The sequence below is a fragment of the Caenorhabditis remanei genome, chromosome I, assembly GCF_010183535.1.
Source record: "Caenorhabditis remanei strain PX506 chromosome I, whole genome shotgun sequence".
Lineage (NCBI taxonomy): Eukaryota > Metazoa > Nematoda > Chromadorea > Rhabditida > Rhabditidae > Caenorhabditis > Caenorhabditis remanei.
In genome coordinates this window covers 16,278,603-16,301,918 of record NC_071328.1, presented here as the reverse complement: position 1 = coordinate 16,301,918, position 23,316 = coordinate 16,278,603, and the positions used below count along the sequence as shown (strand labels likewise).

General features: G+C 37.4%; 3 protein-coding genes across 3 annotated transcripts; 1 reads left to right on the top strand and 2 right to left on the bottom strand.

Moving 5' to 3' along the window:
- Positions 1-3,133: 3,133 nt before the first annotated feature.
- On the top strand, positions 3,134-12,151 carry GCK72_003436 (uncharacterized protein; the record flags this gene model as incomplete). Its single annotated transcript, XM_003097272.2, has 7 exons — positions 3,134-3,416; positions 7,792-7,913; positions 8,092-8,236; positions 10,094-10,257; positions 10,529-10,678; positions 10,973-11,338; positions 11,882-12,151. The coding sequence occupies 7 exons, from the start codon at positions 3,134-3,136 to the stop codon at positions 12,149-12,151; spliced, it is 1,500 nt and encodes a 499-aa protein (XP_003097320.2).
- A 912-nt stretch (positions 12,152-13,063) lies between these two features.
- Positions 13,064-16,857, bottom strand: GCK72_003435 (uncharacterized protein; the record flags this gene model as incomplete). The annotated part of the gene is made up of 12 exons (XM_053724053.1): positions 13,064-13,321; positions 14,073-14,214; positions 14,437-14,705; positions 15,272-15,363; positions 15,414-15,492; positions 15,542-15,627; positions 15,686-15,760; positions 15,808-15,911; positions 15,997-16,112; positions 16,162-16,278; positions 16,400-16,563; positions 16,725-16,857. 12 exons carry the CDS (start codon positions 16,855-16,857, stop codon positions 13,064-13,066), a joined length of 1,635 nt encoding a protein of 544 aa, XP_053592698.1.
- Positions 16,858-21,264: 4,407 nt separating this feature from the next.
- On the bottom strand, positions 21,265-23,172 carry GCK72_003434 (uncharacterized protein; the record flags this gene model as incomplete). Its single annotated transcript, XM_003097280.2, has 4 exons — positions 21,265-21,469; positions 21,662-21,743; positions 22,293-22,534; positions 23,006-23,172. The coding sequence occupies 4 exons, from the start codon at positions 23,170-23,172 to the stop codon at positions 21,265-21,267; spliced, it is 696 nt and encodes a 231-aa protein (XP_003097328.2).
- Positions 23,173-23,316: the final 144 nt, after the last annotated feature.

The following is a 23,316-nucleotide window of genomic DNA, read 5'->3' as shown; positions in this document are numbered from 1 at the left end:
GAAAAATTCGGAACATTTTTGTCAGTGTAGGTAAGTACACTGACAAAGTTACACTGACCAAAAAAAATTGTGCGTAGTTTGGTCAGTTTTAGCCTCAACATTTTTAGTTTTTTGCAGTTTTTGCAGTTTCAAATCCCCCACCCGTTCATAACCATCACCATCGCTATGCTATTCGTTGTGTTCCTAGCGGAAACCAGTCCTCATCTCTTACGCGACAGACTATTACGTAATCTAGGTCATCGCCTACCTATTTCTATTCCTCTCTGCGTCTCTCTCTCTCTCTCCACGCGCCAAAAAATTTGGAACAAAACGAAAACAGACAAGAAGACGAAGACGTCGGATTCCCGAATATGTTCGTGGCAATTTGCCACGTCATCCGATATGGTTACCTATACGGAGGGAGTACTGTAGTCTCATGTGTTGTCGTTTTGACCTAAAAGCATTTAGGCGATCAGAGAATAGTTTCGGGATGATGACAAATCTTTTTGAAATTGATCCTTGATTTCTGGGCGCCGATTCTTTCACGTGAGAGCATTGTTTAGAAAAGTGACCTACTTGAATAAGGATGTAAACAACGGATCTGTTTTGATCTACCAGGGAGGGAGGAGACACGTGGCACTCGGGATGTACCCAAATGTGTCTCTTGACTCTCTATACTTTGAACCCTTGTAACTCCGCCCCTGATAGTCGGAGAGACATCATTTTGGTACCATTTGAAAGGTCTTGAATTGCTTAACATTTTAATATAAATATCTACATAAAATGCCAGAATCGATGTTCTAAATCAGGGTCTCCACCTTTGACCGAAAAAAAGTTTCCAATCTACTAATTTTAAGCATTATAGTCCAATAAATACACTCTAGATAATTGGGAAAACATGATTTTAGCATCAATTGGTAGGTTTTGAATAGTTTAACAAATTTTTTCTATAATTTTAAGTACTTATTAAATACCGTACCCAACAAATGTCTTCTGGCACAGTGCCAACTCTTTATGAACTTCAACATCCCGTAACTATCCTTAGAATGGGTGGATTTGTTAGAAATTGATATTATTCAAGAGGTCTTGACTGTCTTAATAGGTTTAGCATAAGCACTTAGTGCGATCTCTCTGAATTTTTGGTTGAAAGTTGAAGAATTTCGATTTCTGCCTTCCTCTAAGCTTCTGAAGCTTTTATCCTTTTATCTCGGCTCCTAACGGTCAGAAACCCGAAATTTTGCGCCTGGAGAGCAAGATTTACACTGACACCTTACACTGACAAAGTACACTGACAAAATACACTGACAAAATTCAGCGGCATAAATTGCTACCGTAATTTTTTAGACTTAACATCCCGTCACGGGCGTCCCAAAACACTTTTATTTTATATTTTCAAAGTAGATCCCACCTTGCTCTACATTTTTCTAGTTGACCACTTTTCCTTAGCTCCGCCCATCTTTGAGATATGCGCCTTTAAAGAAGGCAATGCGATAAGAAGAGCGGCCGAGTTGTGGTGCGAACGCTTATATCTCAAAAGTGGGCGTACCTACTAAACATTTGTCAACTACAAAAATGTAGCTCTCCTTTTGATCTATACAACTGTTGTGAATTTTGTTACAAAAATTTGTGGTGCCAGGGGAAAAACGTGGCGGGCTCTCAACATTTTTTGATTTTCCTTAAAATTAAGGGAGCGCATCCTATCTACCTGAGGCTCTATCATCTCTATCTGTACCCCCACTTTTCCCATTTTTGACCTACCCCCAACAAGTTTTTCCGCCCTCCTCACGTTCAAAAACTTTTTTGATCTACCCAAAACTTTCTCCCTTTCAGAAGATACTGCCACCTGCCCCCGTTTCAAGTTTTCCCTCTTCTCTGGAAAAAGAGAAATAGTATGGGGAAGTGAGAGAGTGCAGACACACACATTTCAATAGGTGTCACTTTCTCTCTGACTCCGCCCCCCTTATAGAGAAATGACCGAAAAGAATTTTCGGTCGGTGGGTCGTCCTACTACCACAGTGTCCTTGGCAGAGACACGAGGCTCCGCCCCTTTTTTCGTTTTTGTCTTCTTCTCTTCTTCGCCCACATTTGTTTTCTCCGTTTTCTTTACTCTCTTTACTCATTTTATCTCGAGTAGGCTATCTTTTTGTGGGAGAATTCAAGTAAGTAGGCTAGGTTGAGATGGGGAAGTGGAGATTAGAGGGTACAGTAGTATTCGGATAGGATATTTTATATTTTGAGTTTATTTTAATAAAGTCAATAAACAGAGCTTTAATTTGGTTTTTAGATTTTAAAAATTGAGTGGAATTTGAGAAAGTTAGGGTGTTGTGAAATTTTGAAAATCTGAGAAAAATTTTTAGTTACCACTTTTCAAATGTATACAGCTTTGTGAGTTTTTACGTTAAAATAATGAATCATTGTTCAAAATGAAGCTGAAAATTAGGGCTTTAATTAACAATTTAAATTTTACAATTTGGTTGAGATTGAGTTAAGTTATAGTGTTTTGAAAATAGATAAAATTTAAAGTATTTTTTTAATTTTGAAAATTTTCAAACTTGTGTAACTTTTTTGTTTTTTTAGGTATACTAATGGTTTTAACATTAAAATAAAGCCCAAAAATTAAGCTTTATGATATTTTTTATAATTTTAAATAATATCAAACAACTGGTATAAATACGGTGTTTTGAAAAATCGGAAAAAAATCAGTTTTCCCAAAAATAATTTTTTTTAACCAATTTTCAAACTTTTGTAACTTTTTAATTCCTTGATGAATTTTTGTAATTTTTATACCAAAATAAAGCTTAAAACATGGGCTTTTAAAAAACTTAAAACTATTTTATGTTTTATTAATTTTTGTGTTCTTGACAAAGGTTTGATAGTCAGGACTTTTGAATATTCCGGATTTTTTAAAACCATTTTTTAAACTTTCTAACTTTTCGAGTTTTGTTTTTCCATCAAAAACCACCCAAAAATTCCTTCCTCACCGTATCTAAACTCCATCAACGAAAAAGAGCTATTTTACTGAGGCTAACGAATTTTTGTAGTTTGTAGTGTCTTAGCCTCAACTCGAAATCGCTAGAATCATCGTTTTCTTCCATTTTAAAGTTTTTTTGTGATCTACCACACCTCTATTATTAATTCCAGAACAACCAACACCATGGACCTCTCATCAACTGGAAGTCATCTTCCATGCCATCTTCCTCTCTCACTCCTCACAAATCTCCAGTCCTCTCCGACTGCTTCATCTTCTTCATTCTCATCTCCACCTGCCTCATCTCTTCTGAGTCCATCTCCATCTTCTGCCTTCCGTCCAGTCATTCCACGTGCCACAGTCCAAATACCGACACCTGCAATCGACACATTCTATATGACGGCTATCCAGTCGCTGGTGGTCTCCACCACCAGTGATGACCAGTATAGCGAGTTGGGACCGCTGGAAGGTATGTTATAAAGGATAAAATTATGTATAGAATCCAGAAAAAATTATTGAAAAATCTTGGAAACTAGCGGAGTTACGAAGGTTTCAAGTTTTGCTGAGGCTAAGGGACTACAAACTACAATTCTCAGTTAGCCTCAGCAAAACTAAAAACCGGTGTAATTCAGCGAGTTTTAAAGATTTTTGAGCGGTTTTTCGTGTAGAATGTATAGACTTTTGAAATCTTTTATTTCTGGCACAAATGATTGAAAAAGTTGACTTTTGGTATTTTGGAAAAATATTCCAGATTTTTTGAACATTGTCTTAAACAAGCAAGTAGTCCATCTCATTTCACAAATTTTAAGACAAAAATCATAAAAATCCGTCAAAAATCAACTGAGATACATCAACTTCAAGTTTTGCTGAGGCTAACTGGGAAGAGACTACAAACTACAAATCTCAGTTAGCCTCAGTAAAACTTCAAAACGATGTAATTCGGTCATTTTTAGACGGATTTTTCTGATTTTTGTCTCAAAATGTTCAGAATTTTGAGGGCTTTGCATTAAATTAACACTTCTATAGATTTTAACACAGACCGTTATCTGAAAGCCTCTGCGACTTTGGTCAGTGTAATTTTGTCAGTGTATTTTGTCAGTGTATTTTTGTCAGTGTATTTTTTATCCGGTTTCCTCTCTTTGGCTCAAAATTCTTTTTCCGATTTCCAATCAGGGTTACTGTACACCCATAGCTCTCTCGTTTTTTCTCCACGTGTCCCCCTATTCCACTCATCAACCTAAAATAAAGATGACCTCGATTTGAGAAAGAAGACGATCTCTTCTTCGTTTTTTTATGCCATCTTCTTCTTCACGTCATCCTCTCTTTCTCTGCGTCTCTCCATCCCACACACTATTCCTCTCTCTCTTCTGTTTACTAGTATAACCGATTGAGGCGCGGGGGGCGCTGCGCACACTGTTTTTGTGACCTACTTTTTGGTCAGTGTATAGATTGAAATGATCAGTGCCACGTCATGCGAGATTTTGAACCAAATAATAAAAAAATAGACGAGAAAATGAGGAATGGGGGAAGTTTTGTTGAGACTAACTGACTACAAACTACAAAAGGATTTAGCCTCAGTAAAAATTGAAAATGGGGTAGCTTGGCGAGTTCTTGTTTGATTTGAGTAATTTCTTCCTAGAAATGTTGGGAATTGTCTTAAACACCGCTTAAATAGTAAAAAGGTGTAACAATGAGTTATAGACCGTTTTGTTTTTCGAATGACTCAGGAATGATCATTCTTTCACAAAAAGCGACAAAATTTTTTTTCAAAAACAAAAAAAATCCTTTAATTTTTTTCATCTATTTAAGAGCCCGTAAAAATCCGCGTATTTGACAACAAAAATCACAAAATTAGGAATAAAACTCGCCAAGATACAGTCGGTTTCATTTTTGCTGAGGCTAAGACTACAAACTACAAAAATGAGTTAGCCTCAGCAAAAAATGAAATTGCTGTAATTCAGTCAGATTTTGACGGATTTTTCTGATTTTTAACTCAAAATGTTTAGAATTTCAAGGGCTTCTCGTTAAAGTAGCATTTCCATAAATTTTAATTCAAAAAGTTATCTGAAAGCCTCTGTGACTTTGGTCAGTGTATTTGGTCAGTGTAGTTTTGTCAGTGTATATTTGTCAGTGTAGTTTTGTTTCATTCTTTAATATTCAATTTATTTTGTTGTCATAACCTCTGTTCTAACTTGGTCACTGTAACCCAAAATAGCCTCTGTCCTTGGCACACTGAACTAGTTTCTCTCAACCAAATTTAAATTCTTCAGCGCGCCAAAAACATTTTCCAATTCAAATGTGTTAGTACGTTAAACTGTTTATTCCTCTGATCATTGATCCTCTCCCAACAAAAAAAAACAGAATTTCCACGAATTCCGTCTCTCTCTCAATCTGCCAATCCACGTCATCTGACACACTCATGTGACACCCTTATACTGTCTGACCTCTTCTTCTTCCGTCGTTTTTTGTTCTCCATTTTTCGTCCGGTCGGCAGGAGGCTGAGGTGATTCATGGTTAGAGGTCGCGACTCGACGACGCAAGCGCGCCAGAATTTTGAAATTGCGCAATTCCGATGGTCTCCCTCCCTCCCGACCCAACCGATTGGAAAAGGACACAGACTGGTTTTTTATTCGAAATAGAACAAAAAAATGGAAAAGAAGGGGTTCAAAAGTAGGTCAGATCTAGAAGAGCGTTTAGGGGTTTTTGTAGTTTGTAGTTCTAGCCTTGACACCAATATTCCATATGTGGAGTTACACTGACACAATTACAATGACAAAGTACAATGACAAAATACACTGACCAAAATAAAATTCTAAGAATTTTTTGATAACTAAATAGCCAGTGAAATTTTGCACATTTTGAGCTAAAAATCACAAAAATCCGTCAAAAACTAGCCGAGTTACACCACTTTCTATTTTTACTGAGGCTAACTCATTTTTGTAGTTTGTAGTCGCTTAGCCTCAGCATATCTCGAAATGGCCCCATTTTGGTCCTTTTTTTTCCTTTTTTCCGATTTCTCTTTCCTCTAAATGAAGGTCACCACCTCCATTCTTCCCTTATCTCATTTTCTTTTTTGGCGGGGGGCCGCAGGTGGGAATTTGCAGAATTGAAAAGGAAAATTTTCGAAATTTCTTCTAGAGACTATCTTTCAGTTCAAGGCTGAATGAAATGAAAGTTTGATAAAGAAAACTTTCAAATTCTGTCTTCAAACAGAAAGAGAGTGATCAGTTTTGACCTACTGAACTCCTGCAACTAAAAATTCCAACAATACACTGACAAAATACACTGACCAAAGTCACAGAGGCTTTCTGATAACTTGCTGGAATAAAAACTATGGAAATGCTATTTTGACTAGAAGCCTATGAAATTCTAAACATTTTGAGACAAAAATCAGAAAAATTGGATAAAAACAAGCCAAATTACACAAAGTTTTAGTTTTGCTGAAGCTAACTGAGATTTGTAGTTTGTAGTCATTAGTCTCAGCAAAACTTTAAATGAGCGTAAGTTTGCGAGTTTTTGACGAATTTCTGTGATTTTTGTCTTAAAATGTGTTAAATGAGTTGTACTACTAGATTGTCTAAGAAAATATGCAAAAATCTGGAATAGTTCCAAAAGAAAAGGCAAAAGTCAACATTTTCAATTATTTTTACCAAAACAGAAGATTTTCAAATTCTATGAATTCTACACAAAAAACCACTCAAAAATCTCAAAAACTTGCTGAGTTACAACGATTTTCAGTTTTTGCTGAGGCTAACTGAAAATTGTAGTTTGTAGTCAGTTAGCCTCAGCAAAACTTTAAATGAGCGTAAGTTTGCGAGTTTTTGACGAATTTCTGTGATTTTTGTCTTAAAATGTGTGAAATAAGTTGGACTACTTGATTGTTGAAAAAAATATGCAAAAAATCTGGAATAGTTCCAAAAAAAAAATCAATTTTTCATTTTTTTTGCAAAACTTTAAATGAGCGTAAGTTTGCGAGTTTTTGACGAATTTCTGTGATTTTTGTCTTAAAATGTGTTAAATGAGTTGTACTACTAGATTGTCTAAGAAAATATGCAAAAATCTGGAATAGTTCCAAAAGAAAAGGCAAAAGTCAACATTTTCAATTATTTGTTCCAAAATAGAACATTTTCAAATTCTATGCATTCTATACAAAAAACCACTCAAAAATCTATAAAACTCGCTAAGATACAACGATTTTCAGTTTTTACTGAGGCTAACTGAAAATTGTAGTTTGTAGTCAGTTAGCCTCAGCAAAACTTTAAATGAGCGTAAGTTTGCGAGTTTTTGACGAATTTCTGTGATTTTTGTCTTAAAATGTGTGAAATAAGTTGGACTACTTGATTGTTGAAAAAAATATGCAAAAAATCTGGAATAGTTCCAAAAAAAAAATCAATTTTTCATTTTTTTTGCAAAACTTTAAATGAGCGTAAGTTTGCGAGTTTTTGACGAATTTCTGTGATTTTTGTCTTAAAATGTGTTAAATGAGTTGTACTACTAGATTGTCTAAGAAAATATGCAAAAATCTGGAATAGTTCCAAAAGAAAAGGCAAAAGTCAACATTTTCAATTATTTGTTCCAAAATAGAACATTTTCAAATTCTATGCATTCTATACAAAAAACCACTCAAAAATCTATAAAACTCGCTAAGATACAACGATTTTCAGTTTTTACTGAGGCTAACTGAAAATTGTAGTTTGTAGTCTCTACCCAGTTAGCCTCAGCAAAACTTGGAATAAGTGTAACTTGGTCAATTTTTGATGGATTTTTTGGATTTTTGGCTCTAAATACGCAGAATTTCAGTCGTTTTCCAACTGTACAAAATCTATCTTAATTTTTTATTCCAGGCACCACCTCCATCACAAAAGACGAGAACGCCTCCACATCCGCAGGCACAATTCTGTGTCAAGTGTGTTCGGACAAGGCCAGCGGTTTTCATTACGGTGTTTTCGCATGCGAGGGATGCAAGGTAAGAAGTTGTCAATCAATTCTCAGACCGTCCGTTTTTTGTCTGATGTGAATGGCATTGAATTCCGACAGGGGGGAAATTGGGTAATTAGGTGCAGAGAGAGGGGGAGAGAATTCGAAACGAAAAAACGGAACGGGCGCGGGAAATAAATCATCCGGTAGATCAAATCATCTTGCAGGGCTTCTTCCGCCGTTCCATTCAACAAAAAATCCAATACAGAGCATGCACTCGAGTCGAGGACTGCCTTATCTTGAGAAACAACAGGAATAGATGTCAATGCTGTCGGCTGAAGAAGTGTTTGGCGGTTGGAATGTCTAGGGATGGTGAGTAGAAATATGGGGAATTGAATTTGGAGCATTTTGAGCCAAGAACGGAGAAAATCGGTTGAAAACTCGGTGAGATACGATGGTTTCTAGTTTTTATTGAGGCTAAGCGACTACAAACTACAAAAATGAGTTAGCCTTAGTAAAAATTGAAAATGGTGTAATTCAGCGAGTTCTAGACCGTTTCAAGTAGTTTTTGGCTAGAAATGTTGGTGATGGCTTAAATTTTATGGTTTTTTGATTTTCGGGATGTTCAGAAATCAATTCTGTCAAAAAATATTGATGCGGTGTAGCTATAAATGCTAGAACAAAAAATTCTGCTCATTTTGCACTAAAAACGAGAAAAATTGGTAGAAAACTCAGCAAAATGTTAAGTTTTGCTGAGGCTAACTGACTACAAACTACAAAAATGAGTTAGCCTCAGCAAAACTAGAAGTGTCTGTAATTCGACGATTTTTCTGATTTTTAGTTCAAATATTGGCGAATTTCTGAATTTCATGTTTTACCAATTATTTTCCACAAAAAAACCGCTTAAAACAGTCAAAAAACGGCATTTCAGGTTTTGCTGAGGCTAACTGAGAATTGTAGTTTGTAGTCTCTACCCAGTTAGCCTCAGCAAAAACTTTGAAGGGTCAGTTTTTGATGGATTTTTTTGATTTTTGACTCAAAATCTTTGTAATTTCTGGGATTTTTAGTTTTCATCATTTTTCGCATGTTTTTTTGTGTCAAAACTTTTAAATTCAAGCATTTCTCAACTTCTTTTGAATTAAAACAACACACATGTTACCCTCCATGTCTTCCGACATCTGTTTCTTGTTCTCACAAAGTGCAAATGACTCAAAAATGTCTGTTTTGCGCGCGAAAAAGAGACATGTGTGTAAGGGAATCGGAAGAGGTCAACATCAGGGAAAAAGTGCAACATTCTGCCTCCAGGTGGCTGAGAGCGAAGGGAATTGATTTTAATGGGTCTTTGTCTTTACAATGAAAATTCTCTTTGTCTTCTCTTGAATTTTTTATTCGGAGAGGAAGGCATTTTTTTAGATGAAGATTTATTTCGGTGGAGCGAAGGGGAAGAAAAAATATCAAAGGGAAGGAGACTGTGTAGGGACTGAAAATCTTGAATTTTTCAATTTCGAATAAGATTTTCTTGAAAATTAGGAAAAATTAGACAAATAAAAAATTTCCAATTTTTGACACGAACATACCTATTTGATAGATAAGAGACTGGGTTTTAGGAAACGGTTCTGGGAAACAAAAATGGCTTCAAATCTGAAAATATAGCAAAAATCCGACAATCTGGTACAAAAATTATCAAAATCCGTCAAAAACTGACCGATTTAGAGCACTTTGAAATTTTGTTGAGGCTAACTAAAATTTGTAGTTTGTAGTCTTAGCCTCAGCAAAACTTAAAACGGGTGTAACTTGGTCAGTTTTTTGAGAATTTTTGTGATTTTTGTCTTAAAATGTGTGAAATGAGTTGGACTACTTGATTGTCTAAGAAAATATGCAAAAATCTGGAATAGTTCCAAAAAAAAATGCAAAAATCAACTTTTTCAATTATTTGTGCCAAAATAGAAGATTTTAAAATTCTATGAATTCTACACAAAAAACCACTCAAAAATCTTGAAAACTCACTGAGTTACAACGACTTTCAGTTTTTACTGAGGCTAACTGAAAATTGTAGTTTGTAGTCTCTTCCCAGTTAGCCTCAGCAAATTTTTAGAATGAGTGTAACTTGATCGGTTTTTGACGGATTTTTCTGATTTTTGGCTCAAATTCCTTGTAATTTCTGGGATTTTCAGTTACAAGACTTTTTCTCCTGTTCTTGTGTCAAAAATTTCATACTCACTATTCCAGCCGTCCGATTCGGTCGTGTCCCAAAACGTGAGAAAGCACGTATGTTCGAAGAGATGCAGAAGACGAATGTCCAATCACAGAGAGATCAAATCGCCATTCAATATGAGAACTTGTCAGAAGTCATGCATAAGATGAATCACGCATTTGCAGTCTTGCAGAATACGGTAGGTCAAAAAAATTCCAGAATTTTTTGGTCCAAGATGTGGAGCAGGTCTTAGACAGTTTGCTACCAAAATTTCAAGTTTCCAGCTCTTTGTTGAGCAAAGTTACACCACTTCAAGTTTCAATTGACCGCGACGCAGCACGCGACGCATTGTCAAAACTTTGAAGCGGTGTAACTTAGCTCTGAATAGCTCAAAAGACCTGAAATTTTGCAAGAACCCTGATATAGACACTACCATTCCAACGAACCTAAATTTGATCTACTATTTACAGCTCGAAAAGTGCACGGGACCAATCTACACCGACAGATGTCCCATCTCCTCCAACTTCATCGTGATCCCACTGAAAGCTGCCATCGACTTTGCCAACTCTATCCCAGCATTCTTATCAATCACTCAAGCACATCGGGTGCATTTGTTGCAGGTAAATCGCATTTTCCGAGTTTTGATCTACATGAATTTACATTCATTCGATAAAGCGTATCAGATTTAGTCTATTCACAAAATTTCATGACTCTAGGGCCAATAGCCACTGAGTTATAAGCGTTCAAAGTTTTGATCTCGGCCGCGACGCAGCACGCGTCGCGCGCTCAAAACTTTGAAGCGTCATAACTCAGCGGCGGTTAGTTCAAACGGCTTGAAATTTCGACAGATTACTTGTGATATCTTTCTCTGTCTACTCAACTAAAAATTATTTCAAAATTTTCTTAATTTTCAGAACAGTGTATTCGACGTGATGCTCCTGGCGTCCGCCGCCTCGTCGACCTCTTCGCTCTCGTTCCCACCAGGAGGTATAGCCTACGATCAGAACTCGTCGAACCCAATGATTCCACAAATCATCCAATCGATATCCGAGAGAATCCGTCAACTCCCGCCTCAATCCATTCCGATTCTCACGGCGATCGCTGTCTGTCAAGCGGATATTATGCCAGACTGTCAGCAACCTCTCCTACTATCCGACCAGCTATGGTCAGTACTTGGAAAGGTCGGCGGTGTCCAACCACTACTCGTCGGTCCCTCACTATTCAAGGATGTCCGATCGTTGAGACAGTGGCACAATGACAGGCTCAGACATGTTTCACAGGTTGGTCATTTTTATATTATCTTTTAGAGATTCTTATATTTAGTACCCTCGCAAAATTTCAACTTCATAAGTTATCACATCACTATGTTACACCCACTCAAAATTTCGACCGGTCGCTGGAAATTTTGAAGCGGTGTAACTTAGCTTTATGTGGTCCAAAAAAAAAAAATTTTTTTTGAAATTTTGTGTAGATACCAAATAAAACACACTGAATCGAACCAAATAGGTCACGTAGTCAATATCGCAAATTTTCGATGTAGATCAAAAATTGAAAATTGGAATTTTAGCTAGTTTTTTATCAGGTTTTGGTTTTATCAGGAAGCCCGTTCCTGTTTCAGATCTCTCACCAAGTTTTAACTTTTTAGATCACTCTAATGATGAGTTATGAAGCTTCAAAGTTTCGACGATGCGTTGCGGTCGCGTCGCGGCTCCGTCAAAAACTTTGAAGTCCTATAACTCAGCTCTATTTTATCCAAGGAACCTGAAATTTGGCGCATACACCAAACTTGACATTCTGAACAAAAATATGTCCCCATTTTCCAGAATTTCTCACCCAACCAACTCCTGGGAATCCCTCAACCAGTCTACCTTCCACCCGCCTTCCTGTCTCCGCCCCCATCTGCCACGTCATCAAGTGCCACATCACAGAAATCAGAATTCATCGAACGTCATCAATCGATTGCTTCTCTTCTGGAAAGACCGCGGAGGATCAGTTCGGGACCACAGGAACCATTGAATCTTTCACTTTCACGTCATCAGATGAAGGTTGAAGAGATGGAAGTGGATGAGGAGGTGCAGATCAAACAGGAGTAATCAAAGACTTGGAAATATATTGACTTAGATTAGTTTTCTTCCATAAAATATAAAATGATGGCCTAACTTTTACATTTTCGGAATTCCTAGGTCAAATTTAGTATCTGTGCAAAATTTCAGCTTTATATGACATATTGGCGCCAAGTTACACCGTTTCAAAGTTTTGATCTACGTAGATCAAAACTTTGAATTCGTATAACTCGATGAAAAGTGATCCTGGAAAACTGAAATCTTGTAAGGACACTAAAGTTGACATGGGCTATCAAATGACGTTAAAATTTTCAAAATCTGAAAAAATTCAAAAAATCAAAATTCTGAGTATTTAGCTAAAAGTATATCCATTCGATAGCCCATGTCAGATTTAGTCTTCTCGCCAATTTTCAACTTTCTGGTACCTTTATTCCCCGAGTTACATCCCTTCAAAGTTTTGATCTACAACTTTTGATCTACAAAACTTTCTCGCCTCGTAACTTAGCGCAATGTCGTCGTAGACCCTTGAAATTTTGCACAGATATCAAATAGACCTTTCTTAACATTTCCCAACAAAAAAATCATGAAAAAATTCTAGGCCACTAATTGAAAAAGTTAGGCCACCATCATGTCTCACGGGTTCTTAAAGTTTTATGTTTATTTTTGACACCCGTTTTGACATTTTTATTATTTTTCTTTTATTTTTTTCGTTTTTTTGTGTGTGTGACGCCCGGTTATTATCAATTCTACTTTAGGCACCCCATCCCCCTGTCTCCCCAAAAAATGGTCTCTTTCTCTCTCTCAAAAAATGATATCCCATCTATTTGACGTGTACAAATCGCATGTTTTATTTGTTTTATTCAATAAAAATCAATCAATAATTCAAATTCTTTGTTTTGATCTACACACAAGTAAATTTGATCTACCTCTACCGGCGGTAGATCAAATCGCATCATCTGCACCGCCCGAACACAACAGTGGTTTTCCCTCGTGCAGCAACGCCGCCGCAGTCTTGTCGATTATCGATTTTCTTTGAGTTTTCGGTTTTGGGTCCGCGGGAGGGGGCGGGGCTTGTGAAGTGGTGTTGGTTGCTTTGGTGTCGATTTCAGTGGTACTTGGCGGGTTTTTACTTTGGGAGATCAGAGGATCCACTAGGGCGGATGGCTGGAAAGTTTGAGTCGGGCATTCCGGGCGTTGGGTCTGGAAAATATTTTTTGAAATAATATGGCTCTTGTAGATCAAATCATTATCTACATTTTTGTAGTTGACAACTTTTTGATAGCTCCGTCCACTTTTGAGATACACGCAATCTAACTTACAGTGACAATTTTGTCAGTGTAAATTGTCAGTGTAAGTTGGAAATTGTTTGAGATCACGTCACTATTTCAGGTGTTGCCAAAGAATTTCAATTTTTATATTGTTTTGTAGATCAAAAGAAAGGCTACATTTTTGTAGTTGAAAATTTTTTCCTCGCTCCGCCCACTTTTGAGATATGCGCCTTTAAAGTGAGAAATTATTTGAAATTATTTGAAAAAATTGAATAATTCCCAATTATAACGCCAAAACGTGATTTTTACATCAAAATAACCGGAAAATTTTACTTCTAACATTAAAAACTACCCAAAACCCAATTTTCCATGACGGAAACCACATTTTTAGCAAAAATTTGGTCACGAAGGTCTTTTGGTCAAGGTACACCACTATGAGATGGGTGTACCCGGGTTCGATCCCGCTTGGGGTCAATTTTTTTGAATTTTTTATTTTTTCTGTTTTTGATCTATTTGGTTTTGTAGATCAAAACAAGGGCTACATTTTTGTAGTTGACAGCTTTCTTCTAGCTCCGCCCACTTTTGAGATATGCGGCTTTAAACATGACCCCACTTATGTCCCCGTCAGCAATCAAATTGTGGTCAAAAAACGTTTTGATCTACCCGCCCGTATTTTGACCTACCGTCAGTACGAGTTCCCGATAGCTCTCACTCTTCCACAAATCCAGAAAAATCTTCTCGTTCGCGTAGCCGGTTTCCATGAAACGACTATTCGAGATGAGGCGGGCGAAGAATTTGTTGTCCGCCAGCTTCCCGAACACACTTCTGAAACGAGTGTTGACGTGTTTCTGATGAGTGCTGGCGCGTTTTTGGTGAGATCCCAAAATGCGCCAACCCAGCCTTCACTGACGTGTTTTCGGTGAGTTGGCGCGTTTTCTGTGCTGATATTATTAGAAGCTTTTCAACCTTTCTTGAAGCGTTCTTTTGGTGTGGACGCATTCTTAGTGACCTGGCGCATATTTCGTGCTAACGCGTTTCCCAACTCACTCCAAAATCTCCTCTCTCGTCCCATTCGCATTCACATATTCCAACCGTACATCTTCCAGTGTCATTCCCGCCTCCAGTGCCAGAATAACCGTCTCAATGGGTGTCAGAATGCCCGTCTTCACCGCCGACCGCCCTTTTATCAACATTTTTCGAAGTTTTCGGACTGTCGGATGCTTTTTTCTCGCGAGGACTCGACGGGAAAGACGCCAGTTGAGCAATATGATGAGCAACGATAGAAATATCATTACGGAGGAGAAGATGATGGATGTCTGTGCGGAAAACAGGTTAGTTGGAGGTATCAGATCGAAAAAGGCGCCAGAAAACATTTGCTGACGCGTTTTCGGTGAGATCCGGTGAGATCCAAAAACGCGCCAACCCAACCTTCACTGACGCATTTCCTGTGCCTACCGATTCGAACGCGCTCTCCTCCTGTACTACCTTCGTACTTTTCGTATTCGAACTCATTGGATTTGTGTAGAAAAAATTGGGAATGAATTTTAAAAAATGAAAATTTCACAAAAAAAATTTCACGTTGCAAAAAAAAAAGAAAATAATAAATAATTTATTAACCCGTTACGTTTGGTAGAAGCATTTGGAAAAAAATTGTAGATCAAAATATCAAAACGAGCTAATCCTTCCGAATTGGTCTGTTTTCAGTTTTACCCATTCCGGTGGGTAGAAATCTTCTTCTCGCATCTCTCCGATTACCTGAAAATCATTGAGATCCAAAACCACGCCAAGGTGACGGTCACTGACGCATTTTTCGTGCAACAACATGCTATCTGCACCAAAAATGCGCCAGCAGCCACCTCCTTGACGCATTTCTCGATCTTACCCCATCTTTCGACTCCGTGATATCCCGATAATATGTAGTAGACTTGCTCTTCGACAGGTATGAGAGCCACCAGCCAAATGTCGATGACGGTGCTGGAATGTTTTTTTTTATCTACACATTTTTCTTCCCCGGATTACTGTACCTGTGATCAACGTGACATCACAAAATAATCTTGAAAATCCCAAATCAATCTCTGGCGTTAAAGTTGGTGTCAAGATTGCCTGAAATTGGGTCAGTGAAGGTGCTGGCGCGTTTCCCGTGCACACATACCGTATAGAGTGGGGATACTGTAGGAAGAGTATAGTTGTACCGTGTGCCATTTGTTTCTTGAAGGAATTTGTAGTTGTCTGTGCGATCTGGAAAGTATCCGGAAATGCGCTAGCAAACATTTAGTTGGCGCATTTCTCGACCCACCTTCGAATACAGTGTGCGCGAATTCGATATCATTTCCCAACACTACCACAGTTACTTTCGGACTTGATTTTTGATCTACAATCAGAAATTGATCTACAATCTTCGAAACTCCGCCCACTTACAGAATTCCACTAAAAAATCGGTGGCCGCCCGTGTGAAGGTGGCATCCGATGGCTGATGAACTCCATCGTATTGGAAGTCGCCACGACGCACGTGGGTGCAAATTCTGAAAGAATCGAGAAATGCGTCAACAATGGGTGTGCTGACGCGTTTCTCGTGCAAGATCCGCTGACGCATTTCTTGATACTCACATCAAATCATTTCTAAACTTTGCTGGAAGTAAAATTTCAGCTCTCACAGCAGTCAACTTGCTTGGCGCCAACCATTCCCGGATTTTCGGTCGCATATGATGGAAATATTTGTAGCTCTGAAAATGCGTCAGCTAACATTTTGCTGGCGCGTTTCTCGTGTCATACCTGAAAATAGTGTCCATCCAGCATCATGTGTTGCTCCGATCGATTTATGAACTTCGCAGGATTGTCAAATTTACAACATGCTCCCCAATTGGTGTGCTCATGAGCTATGGCGGTGAACTGAAAATATTTTAGTATCGAGAAACGCGTCAAGTTGCACCGAAAACGCGTCAGTGTCAGACTTGTTAGCGCATTTTTCGATCTTGCTTTTTTTATCGGATTCTAACTTTTTAAGACTTACCGGTATGATTTTCAACTGAAATTGCTCCACTAGCTTCGGAAAAATCGGCTGAATATTTTTCGACAAAGTGCTAACGTAATCCGGATTGGTCGCATTGATGACAGGACTTCTCTGAAGAGTTTCAGCGATTCCAAGGAGTGAAATCACTTCGAAAAGCTTGTTTCCTGCAAAAATTGGTTGTTGACGCAGTTTTGGTGAGTTGGCGCATTTTCGGTGCATTGGCGCGTTTGCGGTTTTTCAGTTCTAAGATGATTTTGGAGATTTCTGACCCACTTTTGACTAGTTTGCGCACTTCCCGTGCCTTGACGCATTTCCGGATACTCACCTAATCCGGCTCCGGGGAACGCGAAAAGCATAGTTTGAATCGTCTTCTCGTGCACCACCGTCTCTTTTCTCATCTCCTTCTCTTCCAACTCCAAAAAGTGTCGATTATCGATAAAATTCAGCAGATTATCCATGTCGATTTCACATTTTGGCACGTGATTCAAATTTTGAATTTTTTGTAAATATTCAAAAATGTTGACACCGATATTCAGACGGATTATCACATAGATATTCACCAGGATTCCTGGAAATAGAAAGGGTGGCCTAGAAATTCACAGATTTGGAAAGTTAGGCCCTCAAGGAGCTGGCGCGCGTTAGCCGCATTTTTCATACTAAAAACCGTCTGGCGCGCCGTGGGCGCGATTACCTGAAAATCCGAAATCAGGAAAGTTAGGCCACAAGGACACGTTGGACGTACTGGCGCACCTTTGACGCGTTTTCCTAAAAATTTGAAGTGATGGCCTAGGAATCCAAATTTCTTGAAAACTCGGCCGCTATTAAAATTTTACCAATCTGGCGCGCTGTTGACGCGTTTTTCTCAAAATTTGTGTCAGTGAACTAGAGAAAGCAAAAAATTTAGGCTGGCGTGCCTTTGACGCGTTTTCATTCAATTCCAGTGGTAGCCAGGAAACCAATAAAGTGAAAAACTAGGCCATCGCACAATTTCGAAGCTGGCGCGCCTTCGGCGCATTTTCTTTAACTCACCAAACACCAAACACGATACCATAACATAATGATTGACACGCATTTCTTGGGGTTTGAGAATTTTCGAAGAAATTTTTTTTTTGAAAAATGTTTTTTTTGAAAATTTCAGGAATATATAAATATATAGATATAGAATATATAGAATAGAGAATGTATCCGAATTAGTATTGACAATTGGGGATTGTGCACCGCCCGTTAATTTTGGGACGGGGTACTGGGAGCTCTCTGAGGGAGGGGGAGGGACGGATGAGCAATTGTTTGATTAGCTGGAAAAAACAGATGATGTAGTATAAATATATATGGAATGTTTTATGAATAAATGGAGTAAAAAAAGGGAAAAAATTGAATAAAATGTGATCGAGATGTTGTTTACAGGGGGGATGTGCTCATAGTGTTCCAGAATACACACACCTCCCCCAGAGAATTTAATTTATGCGCTTAAATTAGGGTAGAATAGAGCGAAAAATCAGTTTTTCAAAAAAAATTGGAAATTTTCGAGTCTACACTGACAAAAATTGTCAGTGTACTTAGTCATTGTAAAAATCGGGGTTGACTTTGAGACCCCGTCACGACTTCCCGTATTCATCAAAGTCTACTGAATTTATGTTAGTTGTGTAGATCAAAACCAACCCTACATTTTTGTAGTTGACAACTTTTTGATAGCTCCGCCCACTTTTGAGATATTCGCCTTTAAAGAATAGAGTGTAGAGAGCGCGCCTTCAACATCGGCTATCTTTAAAGGCGCATATCTCAAAAGTGGGCGGAGCTATCAAAAAGTTGTCAACTAAGAAAATGTAGAGCGAGATTTGATCTACACAATGAGTATACATTTGTATAGTTAAAACTGTAGCGGAGGGACCTCAGACCCAGTCGGGGCTCAGTACACTGACAAAAATTATTAGTTTTTCAAAAGGAATTTTTTTGAAAAAGAAGACGGAAACAAAAAAAATTTACAATGTGGTGACTGAACGGCTTGCAACAACAAAGAAAAATAATTAAATTTAAAAATTGTTTGACATTAGTCATAATACGCCGCTTGATGATCAGTTTAAAATAGACCAACTTTGAAAGTCCGTTACACTATTTTTCTTTATTCAAAAATATTTCATTTATGTTAGTTTTGTAGATCAAAACTAGCTCTACATTTTTGTAAATTATAACTTTTTGATAGCTCCGCCCACTTTTGAGATATAAGCGTTTGAAGTTAAGCTACCGAGCGTTTCCTCGCTTCTCTGCGTCTCTCCTCATTCTCTCTCTCCCTTCCTCAGTGCGCTCGCTCCATAACAAAAACTACCATCTTCAAAGGCTTATATCTCAAAAGTGGGGGGAGCTAGGCAAAAGTGGTCAACTACAAAAATGTAGAGCAAGATGTGATCTACATAACTAACATAAATTCAAAAAAAGTGAGCAAAATATAGAGCCAGGACAGGCTCTCAATCCCACTCAATTTTATTTACGCTGACTAAATTTTTACAGTAACTTCAACCGGCTGTATCTCAAAGGTGGGTGGAGCTAACAAAAAGTTGTCAACTACAAAAATGTAGCCCTCGTTTTGATCTACAAAACTAATATAAATTTTAAAAAACTTGGTCGGCAAGAAACTCCATGATGGGATCTCAAATAATGCTATCTCAAGCGATCTTAATTTTGAGACAAATAGAAGGTAAATCAAATGAATCAATGGATAATAGACTTTAAAAAGTACATGATCTTTTGTGTAAAAGGAAGAAACACCTTCTTTCCTTTTCTTGGATCATCAGCCCATTCCGATCCATCTCTTATCAATTTGGATTCCCTAAGAGACTTCTTCTTTCTCTTTTTCCCCTTCTTTTCACTATGTTCAATTGATTTCTCATCTTACAAGATATCTCATTGATGATAGTGAAGCAGCGAAAGTGAAGAGATAATTTCAATTCCTCATTCATTCTTTGTCGACAAAATATATCAAAATGGACTATTAATTCCTGTTTATAATCATATATAAAATTTGAATATAGGTTGATCCACGAAAAATGCAAAAAATTTTTTACACTAACCAAAATTTTGGTCATTGTAACACAAGTTACACTGACCAAAAACTGTTGTAAGAACATAGCTGGGGCGCCTTCGGCGCTAGAATGTTCTATAAATTGAAACTGGCGCGCCTTCGGCGCAAGCGTGGGCTATGTGAAGTAGATGTAGATGTTATGGCTAGTAGAGGAACAGGGAGAAATTGGATAACTTTGAAAGCTCGTTAGTGGATTTCATTTTGTCCCACAACTTTGAATTTGAGATAGTTTGGTAGATCAAAACTAGCTCTCTATTTTTCTAGTTGACAACTTTTTTCTAGCTCCGCCCACTTTTGAGATACAAGCGTTTAAAGATGGTAGCATTTGAGACGAGAGAGTATTGTATGTGTTTGAGCGTCTGTATCTCAAAGGTGGGTGGAGCTAACAAAAAGTTGTCAACTACAAAAATGTAGCCCTAGTTTTGATCTACAAAACTAACATAAATTGAAAAGTATTCAATATTACGGAAAATTGTAAAAGGTTTTCAAAGTAGAGAAATTTTAAAAAAAACTTTTTTTTACAAAATGTGCCATTTAACAGTCTCAGCTATGTATCTAAATACAAGTATTTGAATAGAAAAAATACGAAAAAAAAACAAAATTCCAATATTCAACTTTTGAATCAAATAGACTCTTCCCCCCTTGTTCCGATTGTCATATTTCCCGTCATTTCGAAAAATCTACATTTCAATAGAGAAAAAAAGGATTTATTTGTATAGAAATACTGTTGTATTTTTGGTTATTGAATACATCACACCAAATAAACACTTAAAAAATTGAAAAATTGAACGGGGAAAAAAAGTTGTCTGAAATTTTTTTTGTTGATAATAAATATATGAGATGACTTAAGACTTTGAGAGCCCGTAACGACTTCAGTCAGCACTTTTTTGTTTCGAATTTATATTTATCTTGTAGATCAAAACAAGCTCTACATTTTTGTAGTTGACAACTTTTTGTTAGCTCCGCCCACTTTTGAGATATACTCCTCTAAAGATAGCGCGCTCCAACGAAAAAAATGTTTTTTTGCAAAAAATTCTTATAATAAAATCTCCATTTCCTAATTAGTTTAGTAATAAAACATTCCTTGTTTCATAATAATTCAATTAAAAATTACTCATTTTTACTGAGGCTAAAAGTAATAATTGTAGTTTGTAGTCGCTTAGCCTCAACAATTTTTTTTCAAAAAAGAAGAAAATTGTCGTAGAATTTCCGGTGTCAACCTCTATATACTTTTTTCTTGGATTTTTTTGAATTCTAAAGTTTAAAAAAACCGGAAACACATGTTTTTCAGTCGAGAAGGGTTTGCTGAGGCTAACTGACTACAAACTATAAACTTTTTAGCCTCAGCAAATTCTAAAATTTCAAAAAGGAACCAAAATTTTTTGTTTCAAAACATTTTGGCACCAAAGTGGTCCATAAATTATTAATATTTAGTCTCAAAAGGTGTCTAAACTATATCCATTCGGTGGGGGCGTGGCGTTCTAATAAATCTGAAAAATCTGAAAACTTGACAGGGATTTTATTTCAGAATACGAGAAAAATGAGGAAAAACAAGAGCAACAGAGAAACATGAAAAAAGAAGAGACTACAAACTACAAAAATGCAATTTTTTCGGGATTTGAATATGATGCCAAATTCAGGAAGAAACTAGGTGAAGGGAGAAGGGAGAAGATCTGAAGTGGGAAAAAAGTGAATAAAAATACTGACAGAAAGAGAGAAAATCAACAAATTAATTTCAGACTACAAACTACAAAAACCAGGTTAGCCTCAACGAGCAGAAGAAGAGAAATTAGACGGCTCCAAAATAGGAAGTGGAGAAATGATTCGGGTAGAGAGAGGTGATGTCGGAGGCGACGACAGTGATATATGGATACTTTCGGGTTATATTTTTGAGTCCGGTCGGTGAGATGAAGAGAGCGACGAGGTAGATGTTCTCATCCGGCACACGAGCCTCTTTGAGCACTTCGATCGCTTTGCATACGGTGGTTCCCGAGCTGAAAATTGTGAGTTTTCCTCTTGAAATCGATAAATTACACTACATTTGTGTGAAAAACCGCCGAAAAATCATCAAAAACCATCAAGCCTCAGTAAAACTCAAAATAGTGCATAATCGGCCGTTTTTAACGATTTTTGGCTCAAAATTCATGGTTTTCTTCTCATGCTCCGGTTGTAGTTTGTAGTCTTACCCTATCGTCGGGTACAATAACAGGACACGTCTCGAATTGATGTCTGGAAGAAGTCTGGCGTACAACACCTTCTGCTCGTCACCTGGAAATGAGGGGAAATTGGAATTTTTATCGATTTTGCGTGGAAATAGCAGTTTTTTGAAAGAAAATCGGCTATTAATTCGAAAAAAATCGGGCAAACAGGCTGAATTATGAGCGGAAATTATTAAAAATCAAGCAATTCCAACGAAAATGTGGATTTTTGTTTTTGCTGAGGCTAACTCAACTTTGTAGTTTGTAGTCTTAGCCTCAGTAAACCAAAAAACTCAAATTTATCTTTTTTTCTCATTTTTCTATTGATAATTTCTGAGAATAACTAAAAATTCGTTAAAATTTAAGATTTTCGAGCTTTTTTTTGCCCAGAAATCCAATAAATTCTTACTTTTAGAAGTTTGCTGAGGCTAACTCAACTTTGTAGTTTGTAGTCTTAGCCTCAGCAATTCCGTTTCCTGCGGCTAACAGACAACAAAACTGAATCAGCATGTGAAATTAGCTCATTTTGCTCATTTTTTGGATGTATTTGAGTGGAAAATAGTAGAAAAATCCAATTTTCAGCTTAAAATTCATGAAAATCTTGAATTTATTCCCGTACCAATCAAAATCTTTCCAATACGAATACACCGACAACATTGTCGCAGTGAGACCTCCATCGCCTCTCCACTTCGACACAACGAGACTCCACAATTGCCACGATTAAATTGTATTCCTTCGTATCTGAATCCGGTGGGCGTGGTCACCGTGTGCTCCGTGAATGGTAGATGATTCAGTCCCTCCTCGATGACGAGACGCATTAGACGGTCGGCGTTGAACACGAAATCAGAGTGATTTGTGGTTCTGGAAATGCGATTTTCAGCTAGAAATTCGTATAAAATACACTGAATTCGAGTTGAAAAGCGCCGAAAAATCATCAAAAACTGTCATAATTGACTTTTTTTCAGTTTTGCTGAGGCTAACTCAAAATTGTAGTTTGTAGTCAGTTAGCCTCAGTAAAAATCAACACAGTGATTAATCGGCCGTTTTTAATGATTTTTTGGCTTAAAATGATGATTTTCTTCGTTTTTTTCCGGATTTTCAACAGAAAATTTAAATTTGCCCTGAAAAAAACATTGAAACAAGCGTTTTTCTTTTATTTTTCAGTCACAAACTCAATTTTCAGCACCTGTCTAGCTGAATTATCGATTTTCGGCCGACAACTTTGCTTCTCACATCGCAATTGTCGATTTTAGGCGAATTTTCAGTGTTTTATTCAATTTTTCAGATATTTCCCATCATTTCAATCGATATTTCCTATTTCCAGAGCCTTACCTATCCTTCAAAATCGTCTGCAATTCCAATATCTGTGGTGTCTTCTTCAACAACACAAAGTTCGTTCCCTTCTCTTGTAGATCCAAAACCAACTGTCCGACGCCTTCTTCCTCATCACCGACACGTGGAATCGTCGCAGAATTTCCGTTAATAATATGCCCAGCCATTACACCTAGAAACAACATTTCTCGTTTTCCGATCGTTTAAACGTCTCGAAAACCACCGCTCATATAGCTGTTCAAATTTGTTCTTTTCTTGGCCAAAACTGTTTACCGAGCGGCTCTCGATAGAAAGTGCACCTGTTACTCGAT